Source organism: Ips typographus, linkage group LG8 (genome assembly GCF_016097725.1).
Source record: "Ips typographus isolate SLU linkage group LG8, UJ_Ityp_2.0, whole genome shotgun sequence".
Lineage (NCBI taxonomy): Eukaryota > Metazoa > Arthropoda > Insecta > Coleoptera > Curculionidae > Ips > Ips typographus.
The window spans coordinates 472369-487392 of record NC_138429.1 but is presented as its reverse complement, the minus strand read 5'-3'; the positions used below and the strand labels follow the sequence as shown (position 1 = coordinate 487392).

General features: G+C 37.5%; 1 protein-coding gene across 1 annotated transcript in view; it reads left to right on the top strand.

Moving 5' to 3' along the window:
- Positions 1 to 15024, top strand: part of LOC145733177 (uncharacterized) — a 33859-nt gene that overhangs the window by 12964 nt on the left and 5871 nt on the right. Inside the window, exons 5-10 of the mRNA XM_081985858.1 lie at positions 2149 to 2317; positions 2372 to 2480; positions 2534 to 2657; positions 2714 to 3446; positions 3499 to 3773; positions 5846 to 14971. Coding sequence (XP_081841984.1) covers positions 2149 to 2317; positions 2372 to 2480; positions 2534 to 2657; positions 2714 to 3446; positions 3499 to 3773; positions 5846 to 14971 — 10536 coding nt within the window. The remainder of the gene's footprint in view (positions 1 to 2148; positions 2318 to 2371; positions 2481 to 2533; positions 2658 to 2713; positions 3447 to 3498; positions 3774 to 5845; positions 14972 to 15024) is intronic.

Genomic DNA, 15024 nt, shown 5'->3' with positions numbered 1-15024 from the left:
CATAATGGCCCTAGAAGATTCTGACTAACTTTCACTTTTTACTTCTGGAAATAGTATATGAAAAGTTTCGATATAATAAGGATTTAGAAGCAGCTGAATTGTTCTGGAAGCCTCTGAATTCTTTTGGCAACATCTGAAATATTATAGAAGCATAGGGAAGGTTTTGAAAGGTTTTAAAAGCATCTGAATTGCTATGGAAGCTTAGCAAAGTTTTTGAGACGTTTTAGAAGCAACTGAAGTGTTCAGGGTGCCTATTTTTGAACTAAGGGAAGGAAGTATGCAGAATGCAACAGGAATCTGGGATTATCAAGTCTTCTGTCACTTTCTATCAGCATTTCTCTTGGGAATCCTGTTCCCTGCTTTCAAGAATTAGCACCCTGGAAGCTTCTGAATGCTTTTGGAAACATCTGAACTCTTATGGAAGCATAGGGAAGCTTCCAAAAGGTTTAAGAATTATCTGAAATATTATAGAAGCATAGGAAAGGTTTTGAAAGGTTTTAGAAGCATCTGAAATGCTATGGAAGCTTAGCAAAGCGTTTTAGAATCAACTGAAGTGTTCAGGGTGCCTATTTTTGAACCAAGGGAAGGAAGTATGCAGAATGTAACAGGAATCTGGGATTATCAAGTCTTCTGTCACTTTCTATCAGCATTTCTCTTGAGAATCCGGTTCCCTGCTTTCAAGAATTAGCACCCTGGAAGTTTTTGAATGCTTTTGAAAACATCTGAAATGTTATTGTAGCTTAGGGAAGCTTCCAAAAGGTTTAAGAATCATCTGAAATATTATAGAAGCATAGGGAAGGTTTTGAAAGGTTTTAGAAGCATCTGAAATGCTATGGAAGCTTAGCAAAGCGTTGTAGAATCAACTGAAGTGTTCAGGGTGCCTATTTTTGAACCAAGGGAAGGAAGTATGCAGAATGTAACAGGAATATGGGATTATCAAGTCTTCTGTCACTTTCTATCAGCACTTCTCTTGGGAATCCTGTTTCCTGCTTTCAAGAATTAGCACCCTGGAAGCTTCTGAATGCTTTTGGAAACATCTGAACTCTTATGGAAGCATAGGGAAGCTTCCAAAAGGTTTAAGAATCATCTGAAATATTATAGAAGCATAGGGAAGGTTTTGAAAGGTTTTAGAAGCATCTGAAATGCTATGGAAGCTTAGCAAAGCATTTTAGAATCAACTGAAGTGTTCAGGGTGCCTATTTTTGAACCAAAGGAAGGAAGTATGCAGAATGTAACAGGAATCTGGGATTATCAAGTCTTCTGTCACTTTCTATCAGCACTTCTCTTGGGAATCCTGTTTCCTGCTTTCAAGAATTAGCACCCTGGAAGCTTCTGAATGCTTTTGGAAACATCTGAACTCTTATGGAAGCATAGGGAAGCTTCCAAAAGGTTTAAGAATCATCTGAAATATTATAGAAGCATAGGAAAGGTTTTGAAAGGTTTTAGAAGCCTCTGAAATGCTATGGAAGCTTAGCAAAGCGTTTTAGAATCAACTGAAATATTATAGAAGCATAGGGAAGGTTTTGAAAGGTTTTAAAAGCATCTGAATTGCTATGGAAGCTTAGCAAAGTTTTTGAAAGGTTTTAGAAGCAACTGAAGTGTTCAGGGTGCCTATTTTTGAACCAAGGGAAGGAAGTATGCAGAATGTAACAAGAATCTGCCATTATCAAGCATTTCTCTTGGGAATCCTGTTTCCTGCTTTCAAGAATTAGCACCCTGGAAGCTTCTGAATGCTTTTGGAAACATCTGAACTCTTATGGAAGCATAGGAAAGCTTCCAAAAGGTTTAAGAATTATCTGAAATATTATAGAAGCATAGGAAAGGTTTTGAAAGGTTTTAGAAGCATCTGAAATGCTATGGAAGCTTAGCAAAGCGTTTTAGAATCAACTGAAGTGTTCAGGGTGCCTATTTTTGAACCAAGGGAAGGAAGTATGCAGAATGTAACAAGAATCTGCCATTATCAAGCATTTCTCTTGGGAATCCTGTTTCCTGCTTTCAAGAATTAGCACCCTGGAAGCTTTTGAATGCTTTTGGAAACATCTGAAATGTTATTGTAGCTTAGGGAAGTTACTGAAAGGTTTTAGAAGTGAAGTGAACCGTCAAACTGACAATAACTGGTACATTATAAAAGTGAATAAATTGTTTCAGGTGCGCGTTAATCCAACAGACGTCCTTACAACCGGATCGCCATCCATTTCCAGCTTTACTAAATATTTAGAGCCTTTTCTCGTCCCTACGGTCCTCGAGGATATTCTGGAAAGTTCTGACGTTGTGGGCAACATTCGATTTTCCCGGCCCACTTTATACGTTTTTCCAGGTAATAATTTCCGTTAGAAACCACAAGTGCAATAAATTAACCTGAAACTTGCAGGTGGGCAAGGAGACGCGGCTCTTTTCGGGATCAACGGTTTCAATATGTTGTTAGACGGTGGATACTCTAGGAAAGCCTGTTTTTGGGATTTTGTTAGACATTTAGATAGGTTCGTCCAAGATCAATAGAGTCTGGATCAAGTCTAAATATTAAAAATTGCAGGCTAGATGCTGTTTTAATGACTAGACTGAACAATAGTAGCGTTAGTGGCGTTAGCTCTGTATTGAAAAGGAAGAAGCAAGGTGCTGTTTATCCTCAAATAGGACATTTTTTCTGTAATATCCAGGTAACTTAATCTCTTCTACAAGTTATTGTGTTTACTGACTGTATTTAATAAACCAGGAGAGAAAATCTCCACTGAGTCCTGATGGTGATAAAGACAAGGACCCATTGATAGTCAGCTTGTTGGAAGAAGGACAGAGTATTATTCACGACTTGAAACAGCTCCATCTCAACCCCCAGACATGCTATAGGGACATCGATCCTATAATCTTGTACCATAAAGTGGGCCATGGAACCTTAAACATGTTTGTCCTGTCTCCAGACCGGAATTCCAAAGAAGTACGAGAATTCCTACAAAAGTGGAACCAGAGCGATCCTAAGCTTTTTGCAGCCACCAAAGGTGGCAAAGAATTCAACTTCCCTTTGCAGAATTTAGTGTCGATTTGTGCCCTTTTGGTGTGGCAACCGGCCAATCCTAACGACACCATAACAAGGATTTTATATCCGGGCAGCACCCCTCAAAAGAAAATTTTTGAGGGCATCGATCGTTTAAAAAGCGTCGAATACTTGAAACAACCCACTTGTACCGTAAAATCTTTCGTTACTGTCAAAAAGGCGAAACAAGAGGTGATTGAAAAGTTGTCTGCCAAAACTCCTATAATCACCGAGAAAAAGACGGAAAATAAAGTTTTAAGTGACGAACCTAAAAAGGAAATGAACGGAGATGCAATTAGGGTCAAAGACGAAAAACCTGAAGAAGTTACCAAAGAGAACGGTGATAAAGCCAAACCAAAAACGAAACCCAAAGTAAAGGAGAGTGAGAGTCAGAAGAAGAAGGTTCCAGACAAAAAAGGTAAGTGACGAATTATATTTAAAAGTATCATGTTAATATTAAAGCAAAACAGGTCCAACCACCCCTAAGAAATCATTGGAGAACCGCAAAAACGCGGACACCAAAGAAAAAGACCGGAAATCACTAACCAAAGCATCCCCGGAAGCCACACCGGCCAAAAGCGCTAAAGATGCCACAAATCGAAAAGTGGTCGAAAGCAAAAGGGCACCACAAAAGAAGGAAACAACCCCCAAAGCTGCACCGGCCGAAGTCAAGCCCAAACCGGAAAGAAAACCAATTTCCAGACGACCTAAAACTGTTAAAGGACCACCAAGTCCTTTAAAAAAGGTTAGTTTTTAAAAATATCAATTTGACCGAAATACTGTTCTCGCGGTCTGAGTTTACCCGTGCGTCATCCCCCTGTGATTTAGAAATAGACATGCATTATTGACTTCATCCTTGTCTATTGTTCACTTTCAGAAAGGGTAAATATCTAAAGCAGGTTTTACACCGCGCTTTGATGTCAAAGAAATTCATGAATTTATTCATGGAGCTGCTTCAAGGACAAATTTTACCAGTATAAAACAAAATTTTATGTCAAATTTACCTTCAAATAATTTTACTTCAAATTTTTCACCAAATAGGACAGGTTCTATTTTCATCCAACTTATTTGATCAAACTTGCCGTTTTGCGTAATGCCAACTGCCAACAGATAAAAACGAAAAGTAAAGTGAGGTTAAAATCAGAGACTGACTATTAGTATTCAGTTGAAGCTGCAGAATTCAATACATAAATATAGTATTCAAGGCGATTATGAGATTCAAAATTCATCAAAATTTTATCAAAATATTCAAAAAAACCAGAAAACAAAGTAGGAATAATCTTCTTGGTTGGCCAAACTGTTTTCATTGACAGCTTTGACATAAAAGTTTGATAGGTGTAAAACGAAATCACATTATGCTTCAAGAAATTCATGAATTTATTTGATGCATAAAATTTGATCAAATAAATGTGTCCAATTTCTTTGAAGTAAAACTTTTGGTGTAAAACCTGCTTAAGTGAATGTCTTCCGGAAAAAACATTTACTGATTAGCGCTTCTATTTCAGTCATTGTCAATTTGACAACCATCGAAATTTATTTGATTTGTTTACTATTAATTCTTTTCCGTTTCTTTGTGTTGTTAATCATTTATAAAGTTTTCTATTTACCACACCACCACAGTTCTTTTAAGAGCTATTGTTTCTACGCTTTTAACATTCTGTAAGTACTTTCATAATATTATTATTAATATTTTTATTTTTTTTATGTCGGCTGTCACCATCTAACCAAAATTGGCACAATTACTAACCTGTTTTCAAAAAAAGGTGGGAGTGTCTATTATGATTTTTATTTAGCTATTTGGTTTTTCCTAAATTCGGAATTACTTAGTATTACAGTATTTTTTTTAGAAAATGCCTGGAAAAATTCTCTACAGACAATCCCAGCAGTTAATTCTTAACATTTGTGAATATTTTGAATTGGAAAAAACTAATGGAGGACCTTTAGAAGCTTTATCACCTGTTCAGGAAGAAAATAAGAAATTTTAAGACCTTACATATTCTTACTGATGTATTTTTTTTGATACTAGCTGCTTTGAAAATTTCCCGCAAAACTGTTTATTCGATTCGGAAAAAGCAAGCAAGTAATCTTATGATTTTCTCACCTAGAAAACCTAAATCGAGACGTTATCGACGGGCCAAGACCACTGATTTATCTGAAAGCATTAAAATGGATGTTCGAAATACATTATATGATATGTACAACGATAGTATGTTAATAATAGTAAAATATATCTACTTTTGTAAGAAACATCTATTAACATTTCATTGTTTCCAGAGACTGAGATTTTTGGGTTGCATTATAGATTTTTCATAAAAATTTCTTTAAACTAATAATGAAGTCATAGAAAAAATAAAATAAGCTTCTAAAATGTTTTCCAGCGGGTTTTAAATAAAATAAGTGGATTGCAACCTGAAAATGAAATATGAGATACTACAGCATCACTCAGAATGTCTTATTGAATTTTTAATTTGTTGTATTTCTTTTAGAGAAACATGTAATCATCCAAAACCTAAATCAAGAGCTTAAAGCTAAAGAAATACTACATATTGGTGATACATCTCTGCGAATTTTGGTAAATAAATTAGGTTTCAAATTTAGACGGAATTCTATGATCCAAACGGAGACTTCTCATAAATAAAAAATGTTATTTCGGTCAAGATATTTTTGATTTGCTTTGGTATAAGGTTGTTTTAGTGCAAATTTTCAGCCAAAATTCTCTACTTTCTGACTGACAATACTCGCAAAATTTTAAACGTGACGAAGCTTTAAACACGCCCTTTTCAGAACAGTATTTTAACTATTTTATGTCACTTCTAGATGACGAACGGTATCCAAAAACCCGACACCCTCTTTAAACGTGGTAAACTGGACAAAGAAGGAACCACCGATTCAAGCACTGTCAGTACCCCATCAGCAGATCAAGACAGCATCCTCAAAAAGGACATATCCAAAATGACTCCGGAGGAAATCCAACAACTCAAAGAACAAGAATTGGAAGAACTCAAAGAGGAACAGGAAGTAAATAAAGAGATCGAAGCCGTGTTTAGAGGTAGTGAAGCTCAGGAAATTGAGTCTGAAACTGGTGGAGTGCGAGTAGTTAAGGAAACATCCATCGACGACAATTTGGAGGCTGAGGAGTATTTGATAGTGGAAAAAGAGGACATCGAGCACGACTCCATGGATCAGGAGGCTAAAGAAGATGAGATGCAGAAGCTGGTTAGGGATAGTGAGGAATCGGAGAAGCTACGCAAACTCAGTAGTGACGAAGAAAAAAAAATCAAAGGAGAAGACGATGTCAAGGAGGTGGTAGAATCGCAACCTGACGAGAAAGTTGAATCTGGAGCAACAACCACTGCTCCCACTCTACCTGAGGATGAACGTATCACTTTAGATGAAATCAAGGAAGACAAACCAGCAATAATTGAAGAAAAACACGTGAAAGAAGAAACCAAAGAAAAAGAACTGCCAGTTATCCATTTACCACCCAAAATTGAACCCGAAGTTACCAAGCAACCTTTACCGCTAGACAAACAAAAGCACGTAAAAGACATAGTGAAAACCCCTGATGAAGTAGCAGACCTGCCCGTACATGAAGAAGCTGACTATCATATAGAATTCCAAAGTGAAGACAAGAAGGTCACCAATGAAGTCACTAAAAAAACCGATGAAGTACTGGAGAAAGCTGACACTGAAACCAAAGAGAAACCAGACCAAGACAACAACTTAATTAAAACCGAGCTGAAAGAAACTCTAGAAGACGAATGGGTGGTTGTGACCAAAGAAGAGGACGTCAAACCACCAAGACCCAAATCCGGACTGGATTTAACCCCAACCCAGTTGGACGAATCGAAAATCAAAATCGACGACAAGGACTCTGACTCAGAAGCCAATGAACATGAAACCAGAAAGGAGGACGAAATCCAGGAACCACTAGAAAAGGACACTGAAGACATTAAGGCCTTAATAGAAGAAGCTGATAAGAAGGATGAGTTGGAGAAGATAACCGCCATTAAAGAAGCGAAAAAAGACATCGCAGACCTGGATGTTAAGCTTCAAGAACTGAAGAAGGAAGTTTCCATCCCTGGAGAAGATGTAACAAAATACAATGACAAGCTAGCTGAACTAAAATCAACTACAGACAAAGTTGAAGAAGAGTTGGAAAAGCTGGATCAAATACCCCCAGTACTGAAGGAACTAGCGGATATTGACAAAGCAGAACTGGGACGTAAGTCCCCGGCTGAACGTGAAGAAGACGTAAAAAAAATCGTGGCCAGCGTGGCCGAAGTACTGAAATCCGACGCTCCCCTAGAAGAACTAACCAAACCATTCAGTTTCACTCAAGAACTACGCGAAACCCACATAACCACCCAGGATTCCCCAATTTCGGACGTGAAAATCATAAAAACAGACGACATTCCCCCCATCCCAGAAGAACCAGCTGAAGACGACGCCAAAAAAGAGACACAAACCACTCTAGAAACTGAGGGGGAGAAAGAAGATGACACTACAGTGCATCGGATGTTGGTCACTGCTTCTAGTGAAGATGGTGGCGAAGAAATTGAAATTTGTCCTGCAGGCACCATTACCTTTTCCAGGAGTTCGGAAAGTTCCGGAAGATCATCGCCGGAACCTTCAGTCAAGTCGCACAAGTCTTCAGTCACTGAAAGCGTTTTAACCGAAAAGCAGGCTCCTGTGAAAACTGAAGATTTAGCGGAAGCACAACCCATAAAAACAGACTTTAAGCCTTCAGTAGAAGCTGAAGAACCTAAAGTAAGTGAGAAGCAAGCCACGCCTCTAGTTAAAGATGACACAATTGCAACTAAATCTGAGGTGAAAGCGGAACAAGGAATAATTGAAACAAAATCTGACTCGGTTGTAACGTCAAACGACGAGGTCTTCCATAAACCTGAAGAAGAATCATTACAAAAATCAGATGCAGAGTCTTCAATCACTGACTCGGTCAAAGAAGCAGTGCATGAGGAAACGAAGAAATCAATAGATGAAGTGAAGACCAACGTTGCTGAATCTCATGAGGTTCTAGAAGCAACGCAGGACGCTAAAGATGATGTTAAACAGAAATCCATAAGTGAAGAAGCCACTAAAGACTTGGAACAACCTGGCAAAGATTTGGTTAAAGAAATTAAAAAGGAGGAGCCTCAGGAAGACAAGAAACCCTTGGAAGAAGTGAAAACTCAGGATATCAAGCAAGAAGATACTAAAAAGGTTTTGGAAGAAGTCAAGAAAGACCTTGCTAAAGAAGAACAAAAGCCTGAAGCAACACAACCTTTAGGGCATCCTGAGGAAACCTTGGATACTAATAAAGTTCTGTCAGACAAAGAAGAAAAAGTCTTAGAAGAAACGACGAGTCAAGAATTTAAAAAGCTGGAAGAAGCTAAGAATAAATTAGAGAAGAAAAGCGTTGAAGAAGACGGACAATTTTTAATCCAAGAAGAAGCTGAAGATCTTAAAGCTACCGAGAAGGTTTTAGTATCAGCTGACAAAGAACCTGCAAAAGAAGAACGAAAGGTCAGCATATCTGTGCCAGAAGAAAAATCAGAAGAAGTGAAGACTCAGGAAATCAAAACAACTGAAGTTACACAGAAAGATTATACTATAGAAGAACGAAAATCTAGCATTGATGATAAAGTGAATATTGAAGACAGCAAAACAATTGAAGTTGTAGAAAAAGATCCTTTAGAGTCTGCAAAAGAAGAGCTGAAATCCACCGCTGAAAAAGAAAAATCTGTAGAAGATTTTCTTCAGAAAACAATTGTAGAGAAAGACCAGAAAGAATCTGCAAAAGAAGAACAATCCAGCATTAGTGAGACAACTTTGCCAGAAGAAAAAGAGAAACCTTTAGAAGAAACTCTGCAAGAGATGAAACCAACTGAAGTTGTAGTAAAAGATCATTTGGAATCTGCAAAGGAAGAACAAACAACCAAAATTAGTGAGAAAAAATTGCCAGAAGAAAAAGATACATCTTCAGATGGTGTGAAGAATGAAGATATCAAAACAACTGAAGTTACAGAAAGAGATTATTTAGAATCTGCAAAGGAAGAACAAGCATCCAAAACTAGTGAGAAAACTTTGCCAGAAAACAAAGATACATCTTCAGATGGTGTGAAGATTGAAGATATCAAAACAACTGAAGTTACAGAAAAAGATCATTTAGAATCGGCAAAAGAAGAACAAACATCCAAAATTAGTGAGAAAACTTTGCCAGAAGAGAAAGATACATCTTCAGAAATCATGAAGATTGAAGATATCAAAACAACTGAATTTACAAAAAAAGATCATTTAGAATCTGCAAAGGAAGAACAAGCATCCAAAATTAGTGAGAAAACTTTGCCAGAAGAGAAAGATACATCTTCAGAAATCATGAAGATTGAAGATATCAAAACAACTGAAGTTACAAAAAAAGATCATTTAGAATCTGCAAAAGAAGAACAAGCATCCAAAATTAGTGAGAAAACTTTGCCAGAAGAGAAAGATGCATCTTCAGAGGCTGTGAAGATTGAAGACATCAAAACAACTGAAGTTACAGAAAAAGATCATTTAGAATCTGCAAAAGAAGAACAAACATCCAAAATTAGTGAGAAAACTTTGCCAGAAGAGAAAGATGCATCTTCAGAGGCTGTGAAGATTGAAGACATCAAAACAACTGAAGTTACAGAAAAAGATCATTTAGAATCGGCAAAAGAAGAACAAGCATCCAAAATTAGTGAGAAAACTTTGCCAGAAGAGAAAGATGCATCTTCAGAGGCTGTGAAGATTGAAGACATCAAAACAACTGAAGTTACAGAAAGAGATCATTTAGAATCTGCAAAAGAAGAACAAGCATCCAAAATTAGTGAGAAAACTTTGCCAGAAGAGAAAGATGCATCTTCAGAGGCTGTGAAGATTGAAGACATCAAAACAACTGAAGTTACAGAAAAAGATCATTTAGAATCTGCAAAAGAAGAACAAGCATCCAAAATTACTGAGAAAACTTTGCCAGAAGAGAAAGATGCATCTTCAGAGGCTGTGAAGATTGAAGACATCAAAGCAACTGAAGTTACAGAAAAAGACTATTTAGAATCTGCCAAAGAAGAACAAACATCCAAAATTAGTGAGAAAACTTTGCCAAAAGAGAAAGATACATCTTCAGAGGGTGTGAAGATTCAAGACATCAAAACAACCGAAATTGTAGAGAAAGATCACAAAGGATCCGCAAAGGAAGACGAGAAACCTAGTACTGATGAAAAAACTTTGGCAGAAGACCAATCTTCGGCAGAAGTGAAGATTGATGATATCAAAACCACTGACGTGGTAGAAAAAGATGGTAAAGAACCTGCAAGAGAAGAACCATCCAGCACTGATCAGGTAAAAGACAAAAGTAAATCTTCAGAAGAAGTAAAGGTTCAAGATATCAAGACTCAAGAAACAGTTGATCACAAAAAAGAATCTGATATAACTGAGTCAATTGATGTGAAGATTCTGCTTGCAAAAGAAGAAAAACTTGTAGAAGCAGTTAAGGATCACAAACCTACTGACCAGATTCCAGAAAAACTTGATAAACCATCTACAGAACCACTTTCCAATGTAACTGAGCCAATTGCTAACATAGTTTTGCCTGTAAAAGAAGAAGAACCAAAAACCAAGAAAGACGACTTTGCTAAAGCAGTTGATGACCAGAAAACTGATGAAATCCAAGAAAAAGATTCCGAAAAAGTGTTAGAAAAGGAAGTAAAATTTGTAGAAGAATTGAAAGTCGATAAACTCAAATCACAAGAAGCAGATCTTAAATCACCTAGCAAGCTTTTGGAAGAAGCTGAAAAGCATTTATCAAAGGAAGAACACATTTTGGTAGAGAAAAAAGACAAATTGACTGAGGAACTAAAGATCCAAGAAGTCAAATCTGATAAATTACCCGAAGATCGAAAAGCAAGTGACAAAGAACTAGAAGAAGCGAATAAAAACCTTTTAAATAAAGAACAAGAATCTAGTGAACCGGTAGTTCAAAAAGAAATATCACAGGAAGCAAAAGCTCTCGAACTAAAATCTGATAGAACAACAGAAGATCATGAAACTACTGAAAAAATTCTAGAAGAACTTAACAAAGAGTCTACCAAGGAAGAACCAAAATCCTTCAGAGCAATCATCAGTGAAAAAACTGTGCCCGAAGAAAAGAAAATCCATGAAGACAAGCTTGAGAAAGGGTTGGAAGATCTGAAGGCTGTTGAAAAAATTGAAGATGTTAAGATAGAACGAAAACCAAGCATAATTGAAGCAACAGAAGAATTTTTGGTAAAAGCTGAAAAAGGACTGGAAGCTGCAATTTCTTCAGTGGGAGAATCAATTAAAGACTTTTTGCATGAAGAAAGCAAAACCAGTCCAGAAGCAGTCATATCTAAAGATGAAATGAAAAAACCATCAGTTGAAGATGTGGATATCGCAAAGCTGGAACAAACAGTTAATGAAGACGTTTTGCCAAAAGAAAAAGGAAAGGAAGAAATACAAGAAGCTGCAATTAAAGCAACAGAAGGCTTTATAGTCAAGACGGAAAAAGCTCTAGACGCGGCTGTTTCTTCAGTTAGTGAAGCGATAAAAGATGTTCTGCCTGAAGAAAGTAAAGAAAGGCCCGAATCTGTCAAAATCGATCAGCCTAAAGAGGAAACAGAATTCAAGTCTATTGAAGAAAAAGATGCAAACAAGGATCTAGAACCTACTAAAACAGCAATTGATAAAGGAGAAGTGAAACAGGAAACAACCGAAGGGAAAGAAAGGAAATCTAGTTTAATTGAAGCAACCTGCTCTATTGACTTTGTTGTGAAATCTGAAGAAGAGTTGGAAGCCGCAATATCTTCAGTCCAGGATGCATTAAAAGAGTTTGTGCCTGAAGAAAGTAAATCCACTTCGGCAGATACCAAATCCGATGAAAAGGTGCCAGTAGAAGATATTGATACAGCTGTAAAAGAGTCACTCAGTAAGGATAATGAAGAACAAAAAGCTGAAGATTCTAAAGAGAACCAAGAACGAAAATCCAGCAAAATTGAAGCAACCTGCTGTATTGACTTTGCCGTGAAATCTGAAGAAGAATTGGAAGCTGCAATTTCTTCAGTCACGGGCGCTTTGAAAGCTTTTGCGCCTGAAGAAAGCAAAGCCACTTCTGAAGAAGTCAAATCCGATGAAGAGATACCAACGAAAGTTGTAGAAGAAATACCACAGTCTGATAAAATCCCGGAGGCACCCAGTAAAGAAGAACAGAAAGAGGAAGATCATAAAGAGAAGCCAGAACGAAAATCTAGCATAATTGAAACAACAAAAGACTTTTTGGTTAAATCTGAAGAATGCATTGAAACCGCGATTTCTTCAGTTGCTGAAGACATCAAAGATATTGTGCATGAACTTTTGCCTGAAGAAAAAACTGATTTGAAGCAAGACCAAAAAGACACTGCCACTGTTTTAGAACCAACTGAGAAAAAGCCTGAAACTACTGATCCAAAATCCATCACAAGTGAAGCTGAAGTTTTGGAACCAATCAGTAAAGAAATTTTGCCAAAAGGAGAAAAAGACCCTAAAGAAGATCCGAAACTTCAAGACATTAAAGATGAAACTGTAGATAAACTTGACAAGGAATCAGCAAAGCTGGAAAGGAAATCAAGTGTAATTGAAGCTGCAGAAGAATTGTTAGTGAAGACCGAAAAGACTTTAGAAACTGTGATTTCTTCAGTTGGTGACGCTGTTAAGGATGGTTTTCACAACATTTTACCACAACAAGATAAACAAAGCACAGAAAAGTTCGAACCTAGTGATAAAATTTCAGAAGAAGAAAAAGATGCAACTAAACCAAAAGAAGAAATTGTTGTTCGTGAAGAAGCTGGCAAAGTTCCTGAACGCAAACCAAGCATAATTGAAGCCACCGAAGAATTCTTAGTGAAATCTGAAAGAAGCCTAGAAAGTGCCATATCTTCAGTTGGTGAGGCTGTAAAAGACGTTCTGTTCGGTGACGTCCAAACCAGTGAGGTTAAAGAAGAAACAAAGCAGGAACCACCTGAAGCATTAAAAGATGTTTGTAAAGAACCAGAAGTTGAAATAAAAGATTTGATTGAAGTAAAAGATGATAAAACAGTTGGAAAGGAGTCGGATCGAAAGGCGAGCTTGATTGAAGCTGCAGAAGAATTCCTAGAAAAGTCCGAAGAAAAACTAGAATCAGTGCTGTCATCAATTGGAGAAGCTGCCAAGAATGTGTTCCAGGAAGATAAGAAAAACGATGAATTTGAAATCAAAGAAGAACCAAAAGTGGTTGCAACTGAAACCAAAAGTCTTAAGTCAGAGTTGGACGCTCTTGGTGAAAGTGCCAATAAGTTTACGTCTCAAGAAGAAGAGAAACCAAAACAAGAAGAACAAGCTTTAAAAGAGTCCAATAAAATTGTAGAAAAAGAAGAATCAGAAAAGGCGGAAAAAACAGAGAAGAAACCAGAATCTGTGATAAACGAGATTGCCAAGAAACCTACTGATCAGTCAAAGGATACAGCTCAACCTAGTACTAAAACAGAATTAGAAGACGAACCCCCAAAACTGGAAAGAAGAACCAGCATAATTGAAGTAACTGAAGAGTTTATAGAAAAATCTGAACATACGTTGGGGTCGATGTTTACAGCTTTAGGAGAAGCTGCCAAGGGTGTATTGCATGGTCTAATGCCTGGAGAAAGTAAAAAACCTGATGAAGATGAGTCTAAAGTGGAAGTCGAAGAAATAGCTAAAAGCGTCCTGCCCGGAAAAGAAGTCAAAACTGAAGAAGTATTAAAAGATGAACGTGATATTCCTAAGACTGAAGATAATGATACCAAAGTAGATGACCATAAGTCAGTAACTGAAGTTCCAATAAAGGAAGAATCCAAACCATCAAAGCAAGACAACCCTTTTAAACCCACTAAAGAAGATCTAGAAGGGAAACATGAAGATTCGGACTTCAAACTCGACAAGAAGACTTTACGAAAAGAAGAACAACGGTTGGAAGGACAAGCCGATATGCTAGAAAAAAAATATGAAGATTTATGTAAATTGGAGAAACGTGTTTCGTTTGACAAGTGCAAAGATGCGGATGATTACAAATTTGACAAAGAAATACTGAAAAAAGAAGAACGACAAATGGAGGATGAAGCAAACGAGTTGAGTCGAAGTTACGAGGACTTGTCAAAACTCACAGAGTCGGTACACTTTAACAAGTGCCCTTCACCTGAAGAATGTAAGCTCGACAAAGACACGCTACAAAAGGAGGAGAGACAGCTAGAAGATGAAGCTAAAGAGCTGCGAAGAAGTTACGAGGATTTGTCAACACTTGCTCAGTCTGTGCAGTTCGACAAGTGCCCACCGCCAGAGGAGTACAAGTTTGACAAAGAGGTGTTGAAGGAGGAAGAAAGACAAATGGAAGATCAGGCTGATGTGCTACGCAGAAGCTACGAGGACTTGTCAAAACTTACCGAGTCGGTGCACTTTGATACTTGTCCGGCACCAAATCAGTTCCACGTAGATGAAACGGTGCTGAAGAAGGAAGAAAGACAGATTGAAGATCAAGTTACAGAATTGCGAAGAGACTACGAGGATTTATCCAAGTTATCCAAGCAGGTTCATTTTGACAAGTGTCTATCTCTGCAAGACTCCACGCTTGAGCCCGAAAAGGATAGGAAGGTAGGAGACGTTGGAGATGTCTTAAGAAGGAGTCGTGAAGATTTGACTGATTTGGATGACGAGACAGACAATTGGAAACGTGACGGCCAGAAAGAGGATAAAGATACAACAAAGTTGACAGTGGATAGTGGAGAAGCAAAGAAGTTGTCTATATCCGACGTGGATTTTAGCCTCGATCCTGACCTACATTTCGAACGCTGTTTCAGTGATAGTTTCGATGCAAAAGTGCCATCATCAGGACTTCCGCAGTCTTCCTCTCTATCAAAACCCGTACGTTTAGCCTATTAATTGAATGAAATTGTTTTAACGGTTTTGTTACACTT